General features: G+C 40.2%; 1 protein-coding gene across 1 annotated transcript in view; it reads right to left on the bottom strand.

The window, feature by feature from the left end:
- stxbp5l (syntaxin binding protein 5L) overlaps positions 1 to 18,941 on the bottom strand; it is a 147,623-nt gene that overhangs the window by 11,122 nt on the left and 117,560 nt on the right. Inside the window, exons 20-21 of the mRNA XM_028591114.1 lie at positions 9,335 to 9,388; positions 6,607 to 6,786 (exon numbers count right to left, since the gene is read on the bottom strand). Coding sequence (XP_028446915.1) covers positions 6,607 to 6,786; positions 9,335 to 9,388 — 234 coding nt within the window. The remainder of the gene's footprint in view (positions 1 to 6,606; positions 6,787 to 9,334; positions 9,389 to 18,941) is intronic.

Here is an 18,941-nt window from a genome sequence, read left to right as displayed (position 1 = left end):
TGGCAAGAGTAGCAGGTTTTCTGTGTTATGAAAACTCTGATACAGCGTCCCTACATGCAGTCCAGAAGAGCTACTGTGCAGCACTGTTGCACAACAACCCGAATTTTGATACTGCTCTCTGATACTGCTAGAAATACAAAAGTGTTTAGAGTGGATCCCAGTTTAAACTTGTTACAAAACTGGTGTCAAATACAGAAGAAATTCTGGTTGATGGTTGTTCTTTAACTTGTTCACCACAGTATCGGAGCAGCATCAATATATTGAGATATTTTTAGTACAAATTCTGGTATCGTGACAACACTGCTGTACGATGCCTCTGGCAGCCATAAAGACAAAATACTGTAGCCTTTTTTTCTGGGTAGCAGCAGCTCAGTTTTGGAGTGTGTCGCTGGAGTGTGTTTACGCTGTGTGACAGAGCCTGTGGGGTGCTGGCTAATGAAAGTCAGGCACAGTGGTACTCTGACAGGACACAGGGACCCCTGGAGGGCCCTGACAGGGAGCTAGTGGCAGACGAGGCGGAGTCAGGGAGGTGATAAGGGAAGGCAGACAATCTGGAACGGTGAGACAGACAAAGTACCAGATTTATACAGTGGGACATGCACATACACCCACACATAGTGTAGAGAGACAAGGACAGACACCTGGAGACTACGCAAAACTCTTTCTTTTTCATTCTCATCTACCACCAATGACTGTGTACAAAGTTTGTGCCAGGTTTTGCTTCAATGCCAATTAACACATATATAGATGTACTGTATCAGATACATTTTCCAGGATTTAATTATGTGCTTCATTAGGAATTAGGAAATCTTTGACCTCAAAATGTAAGTTTGTTAATTATTGTAGAGATCCATCTTCTATCACAAAGCTATACAATAGCAGGCCCAGTGCTTCAGAATATGTGTGTGTGTGTGTGTGTGTGTGTGTGGACCTGGCTGTCTTTTGAAAAAGCCTCTCAGCAAATAGCCAGGTAGTCCCTAAGTCACCTCACCTAAGCCTGTGCTATGGTGCAGTAAAACATATTATATTACTGCCGCTTTTACTTGGATTCTGTAATATGTGGGTTATACTTAATTTACAGGTTACACTGTGAAACAACCACTCTTTTCTCTATGCTAAGAAACATAAACCCCTATACAGCCAATTTTATGACCACATCTGCAGGCAAATCTAACAGAATCATACAATTCTGTCTTTAATATTTAATAGGTGTTCTGCCTAACCAAGATGGGAGGCATGGACATGTTTACTGTACATTGAGTCTGGCTTCCCATGCCATTTCCCTCCTCTGTCTCCTCGCCTAGCATGCAGGCCTCATTAACATCGGCCTCATCTCTCGCACCGCTTGCTGACCTTTAATTATTCCAGTGATCCTGCTGGCTCTTCACCGTGGTAACCCAGTGCAACTGAAACAACAGTGCCATGGGTTGGCAACAGATAGAGAGTATGCAACGGTGTGCTGAGAAAAGCGACTATTCACGCATAATAAACAACACATTAATCTCGCTGCAGACTAAGAATGTTCTCATGTATGTCTTCCTCATCACATGCATTTCTTATGGCTTATACATTTGATTCATGGTTTAAAATCATCGTATGTCATTTGCATACAAGAGACATTCTAAAGTGATGGATGCGATGGATCCCTCGAAGAGAAAGGGGAGCTGCAATGCAAAAACATTGAACTATAAAATACTTTTAACCCAAATTAAGAAGCCGTAGAGTGCTTAAATGAAAACACAGCAACAGAATGAAATCTAACAGTTACTTCCATATATTCTATCACATCAGAATGCAGTGCTACAGTTTCTAAATATATGTTTCTACAAACAGACTGCCAAAGTCTCATGAGCAGGGGATTTTTGAATGATCCAGTGTAAATGTATCAAAAAATCAGAAACACAGACAGATTAATCTGCAGTAAATCCAATGGTATGATATCTTCAATTTTGTTCTAAAGCCCTGAGTGGTACCTTGCAGGTACAGTATTAATAACACCCCACATTATAGAACGGTTGAAAGCAACTTGCCTATTACATTATGTTATATCATGTGTGCCACACTGATATTTTGTTCAGAGGGTGGTGTGTCCAGATTGGAAAATATCCAATGACATCCAAATGAGTGATTAGACAGATTTATCAAAATTTATTCAAATAGCCAAAGATGTAATTGGAACACAGCAGGATTTTTCAGGGTAAAATTAAATATCATGGATTTGCTGCATTGGGTGAATATTAATGGCAATTAAACTATGACAAAGTAAAACAGAGACGCTCAGCTTCCATTCTTTACACTAGCCCTGCATAGTGCCTGTCTAACACTTTTTTTCGGTACAGAAAGGCACTTGCTGCAAAAGACAAGGGACCCAGTTGTCACGTCAAGTCAAATTGTGGACACTGTGATGACCAATTGATTTAAGCCAGAGTCACATTCTCCAAGTTATTTCAGCACCATGAGAGCAGGAGGACACTGTCTACCGCTAAGGCACACAAAGGCGAAGTGGTTATGTCTTCGACAGACAATGACATGCTTCTTTAGTGTCAGACAGGAGCCGCAGGGCTCTCTCAATTCAAAGTTTTTTTTTTTTTAGTCTGCTAGCTTCCTGACATACATTGCTAAGTGAAACATTTCAGTCCAGTTTGAAAAGGTAAAACTCTAGATTGTACTGGTGTATCTAAGTAGCATGGTCATACTAATAGCACCAAAACCCAAAATACTAAACGTATCATTCATGTCAAGAGATTACAATAGCATGCTAGTAGAGCCTACAGTTATGATTTAGCACACCGTTACTCAATCAGTAAGTAAGTCTGGTGGCCTAGCAGGTCAGGCTGTTCTCATGAACCATTCGTAAACATAGCTATGACAAGTATTGCACTGGAATTTGTAGGTATTCCACGTATTTATTACTGCATGCAGCACAATGACTGCTGATGTATAAGAGTGTGAAGCACTGCATAGGGAGAAGGTTAGGTCATAAAACATAAGACTTTCACCCAGGAAACAGGTGATTTTGTCCCGGGAATACTACATAAGGGGACCGGTGTTTTAACCCAAACCACAATCTTTTTTCTAATCTTATCTAATCTAATTCTAGTCTTTTTGCTGCCTGAACTTAACTGTCATCGCCGCATGACAGTCACCTTGTGTCAGCTAAACTTAACAGCAACGGCCGCTGAAACGACCAGGACCTCACAGTGCTCTCCACCCAACTCACAGTAACACTTTTCTCGGCTAAATTTAACTGTAAAGACCGCTAAACTTAACTGTCATGTGACTGGTCATTAAGTAACAGGCCAGCGCTTGCCGTAATTTCGTAGGATATTATGCGAATGGTTGAGCCTAAGTTTTCGTAAGATATCATATGTTCCATCGTTCATTAGAATGCATGGAGCAGGTACATCCATCTCTGTCTACCTGTATGAGAGATCTCCTCTTTTTGGTTACTTTAAATATCAAGCTGCTACCTTCCTTAATCCTAATTCAAAGTTTCATGTTAAATTAATCAAGAAGTCAGTTTAATTTGAATATTTTCAGACGTTATAGATGCATAAAATCAACTGTGGAATAGAGCAATTTCCACCATCGTCTGCATCGGTTTGGTTGATAATGCAGCTGTAGCCCAGGCACTGGCTTTAATAAAACATTTAGCTTATGCCAATGAAAAAAACTGCTTCCCTCTCAGCTCCAGGTCAGTGTTGTATAATGAGGTCAATGGAGATGGCAGTGTGAATCTAATTGCTGAATTGGTGTAAAAGGGTCAATTGTGACAACAGCACTGCACCTATCCTGTTTATTATTTAGCATCAGCAATGTTTGTTAAAAGCTTTTCACAATAGCAACAAATGGGTGTTGACCCAAATTAAAAAAAATCTTTAGAATGTTGGCATGGCACAGATGTGAAGGAACATACTCTTAGTTCAAACTGCCAAGATTTCAACCTTTATATACTTCTTTTTGTCTGATGTGCGTGCAGGGTGGCTACAGTAACTGTGACATTTTGGGAACTGTCACATTGTTGAGTCTCCTATGGAGAGATTAGTATGTCGTGGCCTGACAGAGACTTTGTGTTAATCTGACAGAGCCCCCACTAAAAGTAAATACAGACTGGACCACGACCTGCACAGCCAGAGCTTTACAGAATTGTTCTCTCCTTAGGGACACAAGTTTAAATATGCATGATGCCTAAGCACTATATGAAGGCAATGCAGTACTGGTGGTGCACCAGGTTTATTAATGGTGTCTATAATTTGATAATGAAGACTTTGACTGAAGTACATGGACATTTTTCCTCACATTCTGCTGCTTTAAGGTGGCTAAGTAAATGTTCACTCTCCACACTTTAAATTAGAGCACTGCAGTGCTTAACAGCTTTTGTGGCTCCAGGGCCCATCCTCATGTCTGTCACTTTTTATGGATTATCCATTTCCTAAACCTGCAGTCTCTTTGGGCAGTGTATGACATTCTATTTTCACAACCCTCAGAAAATCACCCAGCAACGTGAATAATTAAAGACATAAAGTTCAGCTCACAAAAAAGGCCTAGTGATATTTAGCTGTTGCTTTTTCCAAATAAAGAAAGATCTAATTTAAAGTGCAAGCGAGAGAAATAAAATGTCCAACATGACAAGAGAGTCCTTAAGAAGAAAGAGTGGTATGTCTCATCTTTGTCTGAGTTAGAGGATGTTGTTTATTTGCCTGGCAGTGACAGACTAAGTGCAAGATTTTATACATACTGTGTAATTTGATGTAAATGTACAATTCTGTTGCAGGCAATTTTTCTCTGTCAGTTCTGAGGTCAATATCTCAAAATTACGCTGCTGGAAGTGTCATTTTAAGTCAACACTTGACAGCACTTTGCTTTTATTTGCTTTTTTGCTTTTGGCTATCACTTGTTGTGTAAAAGCAGAAAGGTAAAACATACCCAACAACAAGCCTAAAACATGAACCACGTTTCTTTTAAGATAGTAGTCAAATCTTCAAGGATGGGTCAATGTATTAAATGTTAAAAATGAGGAAGATGTTCTATCAAGGCCTTCAGAGTGTGTTTGGCTTCATCCAGATTAACAGGTGATAATATAGAAATATAATAGATATAAAAGCACTAAAACAACTGTTTGCACCGCACACAGAAACAAATTTACATACCCACAAATGCACACATTACCTTTCTATCACACACAAAGGCGAATGCACACACACACACACACACACACACACACACACACACACACACACACACACACACACACACACACACACACACACACACACACACACACACACAAATAGGTCGCTGGCTCAAAAGCAAATTTTTAGATAGTGCAGGTCAATGTCAGGGTGTGAATTAAAGAAGTTCAAATGGAATAAAATAAATGTCAGATTCGTTGACGAAAATGTCAAAATGCCAGAGTGCAGATCATGCTGGAACGGTTGTTGTGTACAACTCAGACACCTCTTTTATATGTGTGCACACTGAAATGGGCTATTTAAAAAAAAAAGAAAAAAAGGAGGAGGTTCTGGTACTTACAATATGAAGAAATTGTATATACTCACTCAGAAACACATGAACTAAATAAAGACAGAAATGCTTCCCTCAGCTAAAAGTTTATGGATTATGGGAAAGTCGGGAGGTGTGGCCACACTTCATAAACATTGTGTGTGCTTCGTTACCTAATTAAATAAAAAACAAAAAAACATCCAGAATCTATTCATGAGAAGAGAAAATAAATATGACAGATAAAGCCAGACAACTTCACTTGTTTGGGAAAGGTTCATTGCTAACACATCAGTGCCACTTTTAAAGTTAAATGGATGGCATTTTTGATGCAGAGGAGAGAAAAAAAAAACAAGAAAGAAAGGCACCGGAAAAGTAAAAATCAATTGGTTAAAACACTTAATACTGTATTGCACCAACCTTTAGGCCGAGGACAGGGTTGACACAAGCAACAATGTTAAGGGACACAATGCAAGGGCCGTTTCTTGCATTCAAGAGAAACATGACCTGTAGTTCAAATAATGTAAGGTGATGCTAATGCAAGTTGCAGAGTTATGTTTAAAGTAAGGTAAATGCAAACACTGCTAAACAACTACACATGAAGAAGTAGTTGCCGTTGGTGTGAACATATCTTGCAACCGTATCTTCTAAAAATGAAGCTCATATACAACTAATTTGCAGTGACTACTTTTTGTTTTGAAAAAATGTATGTTAGAGCAGAAAAACTATTTTTTATTCAATTACTTACATTTCTGCTCTTGTGTTTTCTTTGTAAAGGCTAAAAAAAAAAAGGACACCCTCTATACTCCAGGTATTGCTCTTACTACAGTAACATCCAAAGCTTCATAGACCTGCAGTGTTTGGTTACGGTTAATAAGGTGGAAGGGCTTCAGTAAAAATGCAATTATGAAATGTTTTTTTTTTCCAAACGTTCAGTCAGTACGTTTTTTTATGCCGCTAACTTGCATTAACATGCGCTTGTCTTTTATTAACTATGTATCAACCCTTAAGCCACTTACCCCAGGGTGGGAGGATGACATGCACTTGTTAGGAGGGAGGCTATGTTACTGAGGTTTAGGGATGGGAGTTGGGAAGACAAGCACACACCTTCAGTGTGGGACACAGGCAAAGAGATCTCCATGCAAGCAGCGGACTGGGCCTTGCGGAAGGGCGGTCGGCCAGGGCCTCTGCGGGTAAGCCGTGGCCCCTCGGGACCCATCGGGACACGAGGCTTCCCTGCCGAGCAGGACTGGGAGGCGGGACTAGTGCAATGTCCATTGACATGATCTGTAACAACGGCAAAGCATTAGCAAACAATACAAGGATGGAAATAAAACGTTCAAACATATTCTAATCCATCTTCATATGTCATTTAGTCTAATTAAAAACATCTTGTTTCATTAAAACAAAGGAACATCTTTAAATGAAAGGAGATAATTCGACTAATGCAGTTTTCAAAGAAATACCTGGAGCTTTCTCACCATATTTGGAGATTTTGCTATATGTTTAAAAAATGCAAACTCAAACCCAGTATTGTACTACATGACCTATGAAGATGAATATTTTTGCAAGCCGATGTTGAAATCTGATTGTCAACAAGAAAGATGGTGGTGAGGGAGAAAGGGAACGCGTGGGTGAGTGACAAAGGGCTGGAGAGTGGTCTGTAGTAAGTATGAGCAGGGAGGAGAAAAAGAATAGAAAAGAAAGAAAAATGCAGGCACAAATTGTGAGTGCAGTTTCATACAGTCTGTGCAAGGAAAAAGATATGAAAATCAAAAAAAAACAGGCTTGTTCCATCTCCACTTTGTGTCTTTTTTATTGTATTGTCATTTGTTTTCATTAGAACCTGTTTTTTTAAGACCATTAACTTTGTGATATAACTGGCTATGGCAAAACGCTAAAAATGGAGATCAAAGGAATAGTAAAAGAATCTAAAATAATATAATATCTGCTTTTTTTTAATTCTAATGCAAATTAGTACTTCAGGTAAGTTGGTTTGGCCACACAATCAGCTACAAATGGTGGTGACAGGAAACACTTGTTACTTTCTGGAATTGTAGCCTTACATGGCCTCCCCTCAGGGACTGGGTTTGTTGGAAGCTTTGTCCTTACTTAATGTACATTGCTTGTGTGTGTGTGGGCAAAATAATTAGTTTAGAGCCAACCCGTATTAATGAGAAGAGTAAAGAAAAAAAAAGAACTGTGTGGATTGGGTGTGCTCTGCGGTTTTTTTGTTGCCCGCAGTTAAGTCTGGAAGACAAAAACGCTGCCAAGACAGCCGTAATTAATAGCTTCATGATACCTACCGCCTGAGTACTCTCATTCTCACTTGTCTTGAGAGACAAGTAAATAAACCAGTGCACTTTTTTTTAATGACATCCCTGTCACAGTAAAACCAAGTTCTGAACAAGCCTCTCCTCTCTGAAATTCTCTTATGTGGAGACTCATGAAGCATGAGGATAAATAGCATTATGCTAATTAGTTAAAACATTACAGTGTTCCCTTGTCACTGTCCTCTTAGTATTTCACACTGATCATATGTCTGTCATATCAAATATAAGTCTCATGTTCAGCCAGTTGATGCAAAAATGATTACATTTCAAAGTGAAGATGAAAAACTCCAGGGTGCCACCCAGTCCGTGTGCAACATTCGGCCAGTTTCACAGCAGGACGGACCGATGCAATGCAGGGATTGAAAACTGCAGGTGATATTGGACCAACCAATACCAGTGCCTTATTATGACCCTGTTGTGTATCTGTCTTAATGTTTTGTAACCGTGAAATTCAAACAGAGATGCAGCAAATGAGTAATTTTGCTCAAAATGTTCTGCAGGAAACTGGTGCATAGCAGAACGAATGGCACTGTACCCTCGCACGGATTACTGCACTCATCCATCGAGTGTACACACACACGCGCGCTCACACACACACACAAACACACACACACACCCTATTGTAGCTATTAACAAGGTAAAACATTAATTACATATTTCTCCCGTGCAATCCTTTTGACACTTAAAATTAATCACTTTTTGAGTTTAAGGTTGATCTTCTCGAAGTTGGATTTTTAAATTTGGTTGTTCTCGATGCCACTATTGCTTCAACTAAACATAATGAAGGGTTGACAGAATACAATCATTTTTAATACCTGTCAGATAAAGAAAGGTCATTAAATGAGGCAAGTCACAGGAATGAGTAGACACTGGCACATTTTGTGTTTACGGAGCAGACGTTTTTAAAAGGGACAGCATGTGTGAAGCAGCAGTCTGTAGAAGCAGAGCAAAGGGAAACCTGAGATTGTGAAGTGTATGCACAGCAGTAGAGATGTATAGGGGTAGGGGTGGGACGCTCAGTATCTGTAATGCAGATGATCCAGTCGAAATGGAGAAAAGACTGTTTAAGAGAGAAATGATCCAGTTACAATGAGAGAGGTAGCGAGTGATCCAATCACTGTAGAGCACGGCTGCCAATAAAGTAGTAAAGGTTGTGTAAAATCAGAAGATGGTCCAATCATGATAAAGCGATAGAAAACCTCAAATTTAAATATGGGCATGAGTTACAAATCACCTTTATAAACACTTGCAAAATGTAGAAGAAAGAATACAGAAGATTTAAATCAAATCAAAAGACTTTAAGGGTAAAAATGGACAAACAGTCCGACAGTCTTGTGGACTGGTTGAACAGGAGGAGAGAGTGATAAGGAAACTGAAAGAAGAAAGTTTGAGTGAGAATAAAAACTACTAAAGCAACATAAAAACCTAGAAAACATGATAAAAGCAGAAACTAAATGACTCAAAGAAATCAAGTGAAAACTGCTGGCTTTCGCCTACCGTACCAAGATCAGTCTTAAGATCTGTCGGCAGACTTAACTTTCTGCCGGGTCCCTTTACTGAAACAAAAGAATAGGAAACAAAGCACCAGTTAATCCCTTTAAATGAAAAATGAAAAAAAAATCATAAGAAAATAAAGTAGGAGTAATCTAAATCAAATAATGACAAACAGAAGTGCAAAAAAAACAAACTCAAAACAAAGAAAAAATGGAAATCACTCAAATAATCAAATAACCAGAACATGCAACGGCAGGCATATTTCAAAATGCATGCTCCGTTGTTGTCCCAGGCCAGTGTTCCCAGCTATCTCTACAAGATTAATAATAACTATACTGGGCCAATTTAACAATCCAAGATATCCAAATTCTGAGTTATGTTTATTGTCTTGTTGGGCTGCAACAAATTTAATTTACTCTGGATGTCAAACTTGAGTCCCACCCTCTGCACATCTGCACTCTCTCAAATTTGATCAACCTGCCAAAAGGTCTTTACTGAAATATGTCAGTTTTCCATACAATCTTTGTTCTGCTTAAATGTCACAGTAAAATCAGATTTTCTAAGGCCTGGGATGTCTGACATGGAAGCACAAATAAACAGGGTGACACCACAGGGTGTCAATACAAAAATCACAGTCAGACACTGAAGGCAACAAAATAACTTGTTAAAACATTTTGCAAGCATTTTGCAGTAAGTAGAGAACTGCAAAGGTCGAACTTGAGATGTTATGAGTCAGTTTCCCCCTCAAAAAGAAGGCAATATTTCATTGTTTCTTTGTGTTGAATGATTAACTTGACATGTGGAAGACACAGGATGGTGTTTATATGACGATTGATCAATTTCAGCATGATCATGAATCTGAATTATTTATAACTCTCACCACTTACTTTAGCTTTAGAAAATTCATCAAAGGAATCAATGAGGATTCCTTTGAAAAAAATGTTACCTCAAGGTTCCAATCCTTCTGTCATAGAATACCATGAAAAAAAAAAAAAAAAAAAGTACAGCAGAGGACGAAGGGCCTACTGGAGGAAATGGTAGAATTGTTTTTTACTCCATTTATATTTTGCATGTATTCGCTGTGAAGGAACATGTAGTTTGCTCAGTATCAAAAGGTAATTTTGAGAAGCAATATGTTTCCTTTATTGCAAAGGAAATTGGGGTGTTATGGTACTCTAATTAAATTTATCAATCAATGAATTTCTGTTTCCATTTTTTTTTCAGGAACAAGTAAAGCCTTTCTGATTAGTGTTTCTAATGAGAGAACAGATGAGCTCTGTGTGTGTGTGTGTGTGTGTGTGTGTGTGTGTGTGTGTGTGTGTGTGTGTGTGTGTGTGTGTGTTTAATAATAAACTGTAGTGACTAGAGGCTGCTGCAACCAAATAAAATGTGCAGTGTTAGGGATACAATGACAGAAGAAAATGTTCTCATAATAAAACTGTTACACACAGATGTTCCTCTGTTTAATAGCTCAGTGGCTGCATTAGCGCTTCATAAAATGGATTTTAATAAAAATAACAAGCGGGATTGATCTGAGGCAAAGGATTTTTTGTTGTAAATATGAACAATAAACAACTAAACATTCAATACTTTGTTTCTTTTGCAGCTACAGTCTGTGCAAACTTTGAGGAACACCACCATTTTGGGTCTAAATATGGCAATTTTAATAAGTCATATACATTATTTTTTTGTTCAATCATTCTTGTGTGCTTTCTTTTCATGGCTGGAGTACCTTTTACCCCAGCTGGTATCTTGTTGTTGGTATCTTTATGTGACAATATTAAAACACTTCTATGACAACACTTTGTTAGACTAGCCCAATTTGTGACCTTAGCCGTCTGCACATTACTCTGTGATTTGGTCGCATAGTATTCCCTGCGCAAACCTAGGGGAATGTTTTTTTTTTTAACGACATTTTTGGCAGTGTGTTGCACCTCGAAAAGTGTTTTTGTGATCCCACAGATGTCTGCTGTGCGTCTGGAATGATTCAAAAAAACTTCTGTGCTTCTTCTCTGTTGCGCACGCCAGAGATATTGAATTTGAATGTTGGTTTCCCCACGAGCAAACATTTGGACAGACAATAGATGCCTTTGAACATGAAACCCACTGTTTTAAGAAGTAAAGATTAAGAGGTAAACAACTAAGAATCCATGCTAGCATCTCTGTGATGCAGTGCTGTCAGCTAAATGTTAACGTCAGCTTAATAACATGTTTATTACAGTAACAATACTCACAGCAGGTATGTTTTATCATCTTAGTTTAGCTTGTTAGCATGCTAATATTTTCCACCCAATACCTGTCGAGATATTTCACTCAAAACCACAAATGTCAACCTCATGGTGGCACTAGATGGAAAGTCAGGGGATCACCAAAGTCCGTAGGCTTCATCCTCTGGGGATCCTGAATGTCTGTACAAAATCACGACAATCCATTCAATAATTGTGAAAGAACGTTGTGAACCCAGCGGACCAACTGACAAACACACCGCGAGCATGGCTAAAAATAATGTTTTGATTTATTTCCCCTAGGTTTGCGTAGGGGTAACAAATGGAGCTAATGTTTGACCTGATCAAGCCACAACAGCAATAAAAGAACAAAGCAAGCGGAAGTCATATTTAACAGCACTGCAGCTGGCAATGCAGTGGGCACCATGCAGTTAGTTAAAGATGAGACAGTGATGAATGTTAGCCGAGAGGAACAACAAGATGGAGGTTGTGGGTTTACTGACACACAGTCAGAAAGACACAATGCGAGAGATTCCGAGTGCCACAGTCCGGTAAAGTAGCATGTTGCCTTCTAGTGACAATGAGGTGTCGGCACAATGATTGACGTCACAGTGAATGAAGCCCTAGAGGCACTGACGAGTGAGGACGAGAAGTACCAGGCTGCAATACCACCCCTTCCCCCACCCCAAGCCTGCCTGCCTTGCAGTATTGCCAATGATGATCCAAGTTCAAAGCCCAGAGCTGGCACACACAACAAACAACACAATGTAAACCCCCCTGTAGCTTGCAGCAGAGAGATAATGCAACACCAGCAGTTGCACAAAGGCATGGAACACAGACAGTCTACTCCTAGAAACACAGACCCTATCAGCTTGCTTACACTGCAAGCAACTTGGTTGATGGCTCATTCTGTTGTGGCCGATCGTGACGAGAGGGTTTGAATGCATTTGTGTAGTACATGTTTCACATACTACAACATATATTTATAGTATAATCATTTTTATAATGCACCCTACACCTATTTTCTTTAGACATTAAGCCTTTCAATATAATTCACAATAATAATAATAATAATAATAATAATAATAATAATAATAATTAAAAGTATCACATTGAATGAAGAAGAAGATTGGGGAAACAAGAAAACTAAAGAAATTCTGCTTTGCTCTTGATATTCACTGATGTAAGGTATGAATGTGCCTCTGATCGTGTTGCTTACAGTGTGGAAGCAGAGATAGCATGCAAGGTGCAACATTGAGCCTACCAACTGGCCAAAAAAGGCCCAATAAGTCCCCTCCCTTGTTGCATTATTGCCATACAGTAAAAACCACAAGCAGATGTCCATGAAGAGGCTGAGATCTGTGAGACATCCCTCCTCTTACCATTATCCAGCAAGTAAAAGACTGGACTGCAGTGGCTGGCTCTCAGACTGACCACAGGCTCTGGCAGGACGCGTGGGTCATTGTGAAGGGAGGTTGAGTAATGAACTGGAATAGGAGATCCAACAGAACAGACACAGACTTTTCAGGGCAACAGGGGAGAGACAAACACAATGGGTGAACTGGGGAAAAAAAGAGACTTGCAGGTAACATGAAATAAAACTATTGAGAGGGCATGAAAATGGGTTATTAAGAAACACACTATTCCACCAGCAATATGACACTCAAGTTTCAAAAACAACAGCTATTACTATCCCAAACAACAACAACAACACTACTATTACTTCTACCACAACTACTTTTACTACACATGATCACCACTACTTCTAATGCCACAATTACTAGTATTTCTAAGTGTCTCCACCAGCTCCATAACGGAAGTCAGTCCTCCAGCTTTACTAAATGTATGTCACTATGACCTAAAATATCTTTTGATGCCATCAGCCAATTTATTTAATTATTTTTTACTTCCAAATATACACTACCTCTCCTTCTAAGTTCCAACAAGGAGTTTAACCTTTTCAATACATGTATTTCAAACAGACAACAAAATAATTCACCCCATCATGTCACGGTCACTGTCACACACCTGATACTTGACTAAGACAAATGTTGGTTGCAATGTCATCAAAGAAAGTGAGTGAAGTCCGCACAACAGCTGAATGCTCTGCGAAAATACTTTACAAACGGGATTAAAGTATTTTGCTAGAGGTTTCTGTTGTGTGGACTTCACTCACTTTCTTTGAACATTAATTTCTTTGTCCTGCACCAGTAACTACATGGATGTGATTATCATAACAGAAACTCAAAAGAGACCTACTTTTGGCAAACCCAAAAGCACAGTGCCAATAGTCTTTCCTGTTTTTTTCCAGCGCTCATGTTTGTTATCCAGCACCTGGAATGTGACTGACTGGAACCAGTGGGAACACTGACAGAGGACTTGCACTGCTGACAGGCTGTTGGCGTCACACTGCTAGCGTAGACTCTATTTAAAGTGCCGTTGCTATCTCTACTGCAGCAACTCTAAAACTAAGAAAACATATATTTGTAAGGTCAATCATGTAAAAAAACAATATGGCAATGCTTGATCTCGGAGCCTCAACACTAGCACCAGAACCAAACACACATAATCAATATTATTGATTATAGTAATCAATAATCAAATAGATTCCTCTTGAGCTATTGATTACATCGTGAACCACACATACACACTTGACTTGACCGACTGCTTCAACATATCTTCTAACAGCAAATTTTACAGAAAAATGTTGACACTTTCTATTACTACTCTATTATTAAATACAATACATTACATGTCAGTACATCATCAGAAGCTTTTTTTATATGCTTTTGTGCAAAACAAACTGCACAGCTTCAGTTTACACAATAATAATAATAATCAAGAACGCTGGTGATGGTGACATCCTCACAGTGACATCATCACACACTTCAATGCAGTGCAATGTTTCTTGGTAACAATCCCCTGTCCCCATCCAATCCTCTCTTACTACCCTTATCCAAAACACAGAGTCACTGGGGTGAAACAGCTTGGTGCTTCATCGCTACCCATCCCAACTGGTCTGAGAAAAGTATAACATGACGCACAGAAGTTTAAAATGCGCTAGGAATAGCCCTGTGGCTCTGAAAAACAACATAGAGACAAAGCGCAATTAAGTCCCGCCGACACCGGAGGGGGAAAACAATCCATCGCTCTCCTTTGACTTGGTATTGCATGAAGGGGCCTACTTGTCAATCCCATCTGCTAGAAAACAACAGAAAAATAAGTTACCACTGTAAAATGACGTGCATAAGATGCTTGTGTTAATAACTGTGAATAACGTTAACACATTTGAGCATTTTTAGGCATGTAATAATAATATTTGTCGATATAATTTATTAAAAATTATATAGCTATACTGTTTCATTAATAGCAACATAATGCATACAGTAATTTTACTATGTAATTGGTAGTGCACCAGTGGGGTTTAGTTGAAAACTGTTGGTAGACTTATTTTTAGTTTTATCAAGCCACCTGAAGTTGCATGGAGCTGAGCAGGTGGCACCAGTCTGACACACTGTAAAGTTTCAGCCATCACCTCCTCCCTTTCTCCCCTGACATGCTCACTGCTAAAAATATCCTGCCAGGTCAGGCACCGATCTCTGGCCTCTCAGCTTGTTACTCCATCTCAAAACTAGGCCCAGTCAAGAAAGCACTGCTACAGCCACACGTGGCTCCCAGAGGAAAAGTAACGCATAACCCCAAACCAAAACAACAAACTTCAGCACATAAAAAAGAAGACAAGGGAGGGATGTGGACGGAGACAGCGTTCAGGCAGGAGAAGGGCCAATTACTGGGCCTAATGACAAAAGGTAGATAAGAAAAGGGTCAGGTAGAAGAGAGGGAACGATGTGTGAAGGAGAGGAGAGACGGCTGCAGTTATTGAAGCACGGGGTGAATCAGGACGATGGCTGGCTTCCTTAATAAGCTGTCCACAATCTGTATATGGCCTTGAACAGACACAGCACACCTGGTGTGCCAGGGGCGGCCATAACGCCTTTAATGGCCACAGAAAAAGGTGGAAGTTGATATTCAGCAGGAGGAAACTCTTCACAGCTGTGCTTCCTCATTTGTCTCCAGCCATAACTAGTTTTAAAGGACTTTACGTTACTGTTGCATTAATATAGAAGATTGTCTTTTAAGTGGACAAAAACATTCACGCTGCTTTTAACCGTTGTTAACATTTCCATCTTGATTGCATGTTGCAAATTTTGAATACTGTGCTCAGCTCAGTAGAACAGCCCCACAATTCTGCCCCCCCACCCTCCCCGGGTAAGTGAATAAGACACTTGATCACACTGTGTTGTGCTGTGTCTGTTCTTATGCTTTTCATCCATCTCTCCATAATTCTTCCTTTCTTCCATCTCTCTAAGTAGCAAACGACAGGCTTGTAATAGGACAGATTGACCATGACCTAGTCACATCACAATGCTGAAAGACTCTCTGCCAAGACAGCAAAGCACATGTCCTGGTTTTGTTATTCTGCTCTCCTTATGAAGCTCAAAGGCAAGGCTGGAGAGTACAAAGAACAAGAACAGACAAAAAAGACAGCTCAGGGGTGAGACAACTGATTTCTGTATCCTGGCCAATACTGCGAACCACGGAACTGGAGCTGTTAAAGGTCCCACGGCATTTTTTTAACATTAATATGCGTTCCCCCAGCCTGCCTATGGTCACCCAGTGGCTTGAAATGGCAATAGGTGTAAACTGAGCCCTGGGTATCCTGCTCTGCCTTTGAGAAAATGAAAGCTAAAATGGGCCGATCTGGAATACCTCCCCTTTCTGTGCTTTGCCCGCCCAGAGAATTTGGCCCACCCATGAGAGAGAGACATCATGGCTTTCAAACGAACAAAGTGGCAGTTGGTCCAGACAACACCCCCGCCTTCCACCTTGCCGCAACATGGACAGGTCTTTGGCTTAACATCTAGTCAAGTCCAGTTTTTTGTATAGCCTGTAATCACTGCCACAGGTAAAAATTGTCTCAAAGAGGTCTACTTGCCACTGAACAAAACATGGATATCCTTTTCATGTGTGCAAGAAAAGGAAAACAGGAAGAGGAAGTGAAAGGGTAAAATATCTCTGCATTGCCATTCAATTAGTCATTTTAATAGGCACAATGCTGAAAATAAAGCTTTCTGCCTACATGGTTGTAATGTAACAACACTGCTCACTTGCTTGTAGCACAGTCCTTCGTCACGAAGCAGCTGAATGTTTTGAAAGCCAAAAATCTCTGGACCTGGCAGAGTGATTTGTGAGTCACTGAATCATTGTTGAGTCACGCTATTCAGCTTCCTGTGGATACCATGCATTGGTCATTCTATGCTACTGGGAAACAAAATGTATTTGCTATACCTACAAATAAGCATCAATTGGAATTTTATGAAGATTTTATTTGCCTGTTTGTACAAACTTTGCCCTAGCCTTCAAAGGTTCCCGAAAGACTCAAGTTTAATAAACCAGGCTGTTGCTAAATGATGTTCTGCAGCAGAACCAGGTTCTGTGTATACATTACACTAAACAAAAGTAAGTGCAAAGTAGTACTTTGTATATCTATGTCCATCTATCCGCCTATTTTCAGCCGAGTAAGGATTGTGGTAGCAGCAAGCTCAGCAAAGCAACCCAGACATCCTTCACACCAGCCACATCTTCCAGGTCCTACTGGGTTAACCTGAGGCGTTCCCAGGCCACAAGGGATATACATAATCCCACCAGTGTGTTCAAGGGTTTGCCCCAGGGGATCCTCCCAGTTGGACATGCTCAGAGCACCTCGACGGCTTGGCGTCTGGGAGTCATCTTGAACAGATACAGTTCTATTCCATGCTCCTCCTGGATACCTGAGCTGCCTGGCCCTAAAGGAGAGCTCACACACCACCCCCTTCAGGAATGGCCAGGTTATTGGGAGGAAAGCATTGTCCATGTGGCTCTGGGAGGATTTCACTTGGACATTGTATTAGGTGAGGGGCTAGAATATGTCTTTTAAAGGCTTGGACCCATGAGGCCCATGTGTGAACAGTCCCGGCACTGTAACATTGAGCCAAGTGAGCTCACCACCTGTAAGGACAGGGGTAATGTTCTGGTGTATTGCCAAATGGAAAGTGGGAAGCAGCAGTGTCCTTGGTGGCCTGAAACCTGTCATATTTTTTTTACAGAAGCATATGAAGTGCCTTAGTGCTGGCTAAAATCCCTAAAGCTTTCATTCTCTGTAAAACACATCAGACAAATTGGATATTTGCACACAATGGCACCACTATCATGGCCCAGCATTCACATACTCCTCAGGATAAATGTAGGAATTTATTAGATCAGCTGTTGCCCTTCCTTGTTTGTGAGTAAAACAATGTACCTCAGCCTAGTTCAAAGACATAATATTTTGAGTTCCCAAACATCCTCCACTTCCCCCTCCGGAACACATTTTCACAGAACTATTACTATAATTGCAAAGAGTTTCTTTATTCTCTTTCTGTTGAAAGATTTCACAGATGGAGTGCAATTTCTGGGGGTTCAAACAGATACTGTTAAATTGATCTTCTTTTCCGTGAAAACATTAGAAAGAGATGTGACAGAGTATTTGTCAGGCCTGTGTTGTTTCTGATATTAAAATGTTATTCTCATACATTTCACAAGTTTAATGTGGAAGAATGTTCATAAATTTTAGTGGGAAAAAATAAAAATAAATCATTAACTTCATTATAAATGCCACAGACGTGTCATAATGTCATCGTGGCAGCCTGTGCTGATTGCTGTGGGCGCGGCTCAGCTGGCAGGTGGCTCCAGGTGAAGCTCATTCCCTCATCAACCTCCTGCAGTACTTAAGGCTGGCTCTGTGATCCACTCGTCGGCAGATTGTACAGTCTACAAGCGTGGTATAGTGGCAATCCTAGTTCCCTGTATTTCCTGTGTTCTTGCTTGTGTGGCTTACTTAGTTTTCTGTTTGCCTCAGGTTGCAGCCTGCCTTGCTCGTTTGTTTGCCTGCCTGTCTGCCTGCCTGCCTGCCTGCTTGCTCCTCGCACCTGCCCTTCTCTCTCTGTGGATTGGATTCAATTGTTTGGACTCTGGAGGAGGCCTACCACATGGTCACCCCCACCACGTCACGGGGCACGCTCTGGAGAGCACATAGCACCCACCACTCATCACTGGGTTCCCTCAACACAACTTCCCCTCTTTTGCCAGCCGCACATTTATTGTATATATTTCACGCATTAAAACATTTACCTTTACTTTTTGTGTTGCCCGTCTGCTTTTGGGTCCCTCCTCCTGTGTCGTTCCATAACAAGACGTTTTTCTATAAATCAACTAGTACTTAATAGTATATCTATTGTTCGTTAATAAATTAAGTTTGTTTAAAGTCAAAAACTAAACTAAAGCCTTATAAAGCACACCAAACCTAGAGGAC

Source organism: Perca flavescens, chromosome 11, assembly GCF_004354835.1.
Source record: "Perca flavescens isolate YP-PL-M2 chromosome 11, PFLA_1.0, whole genome shotgun sequence".
Lineage (NCBI taxonomy): Eukaryota > Metazoa > Chordata > Actinopteri > Perciformes > Percidae > Perca > Perca flavescens.
This window is presented reverse-complemented; position numbering and strand designations above follow the sequence as displayed.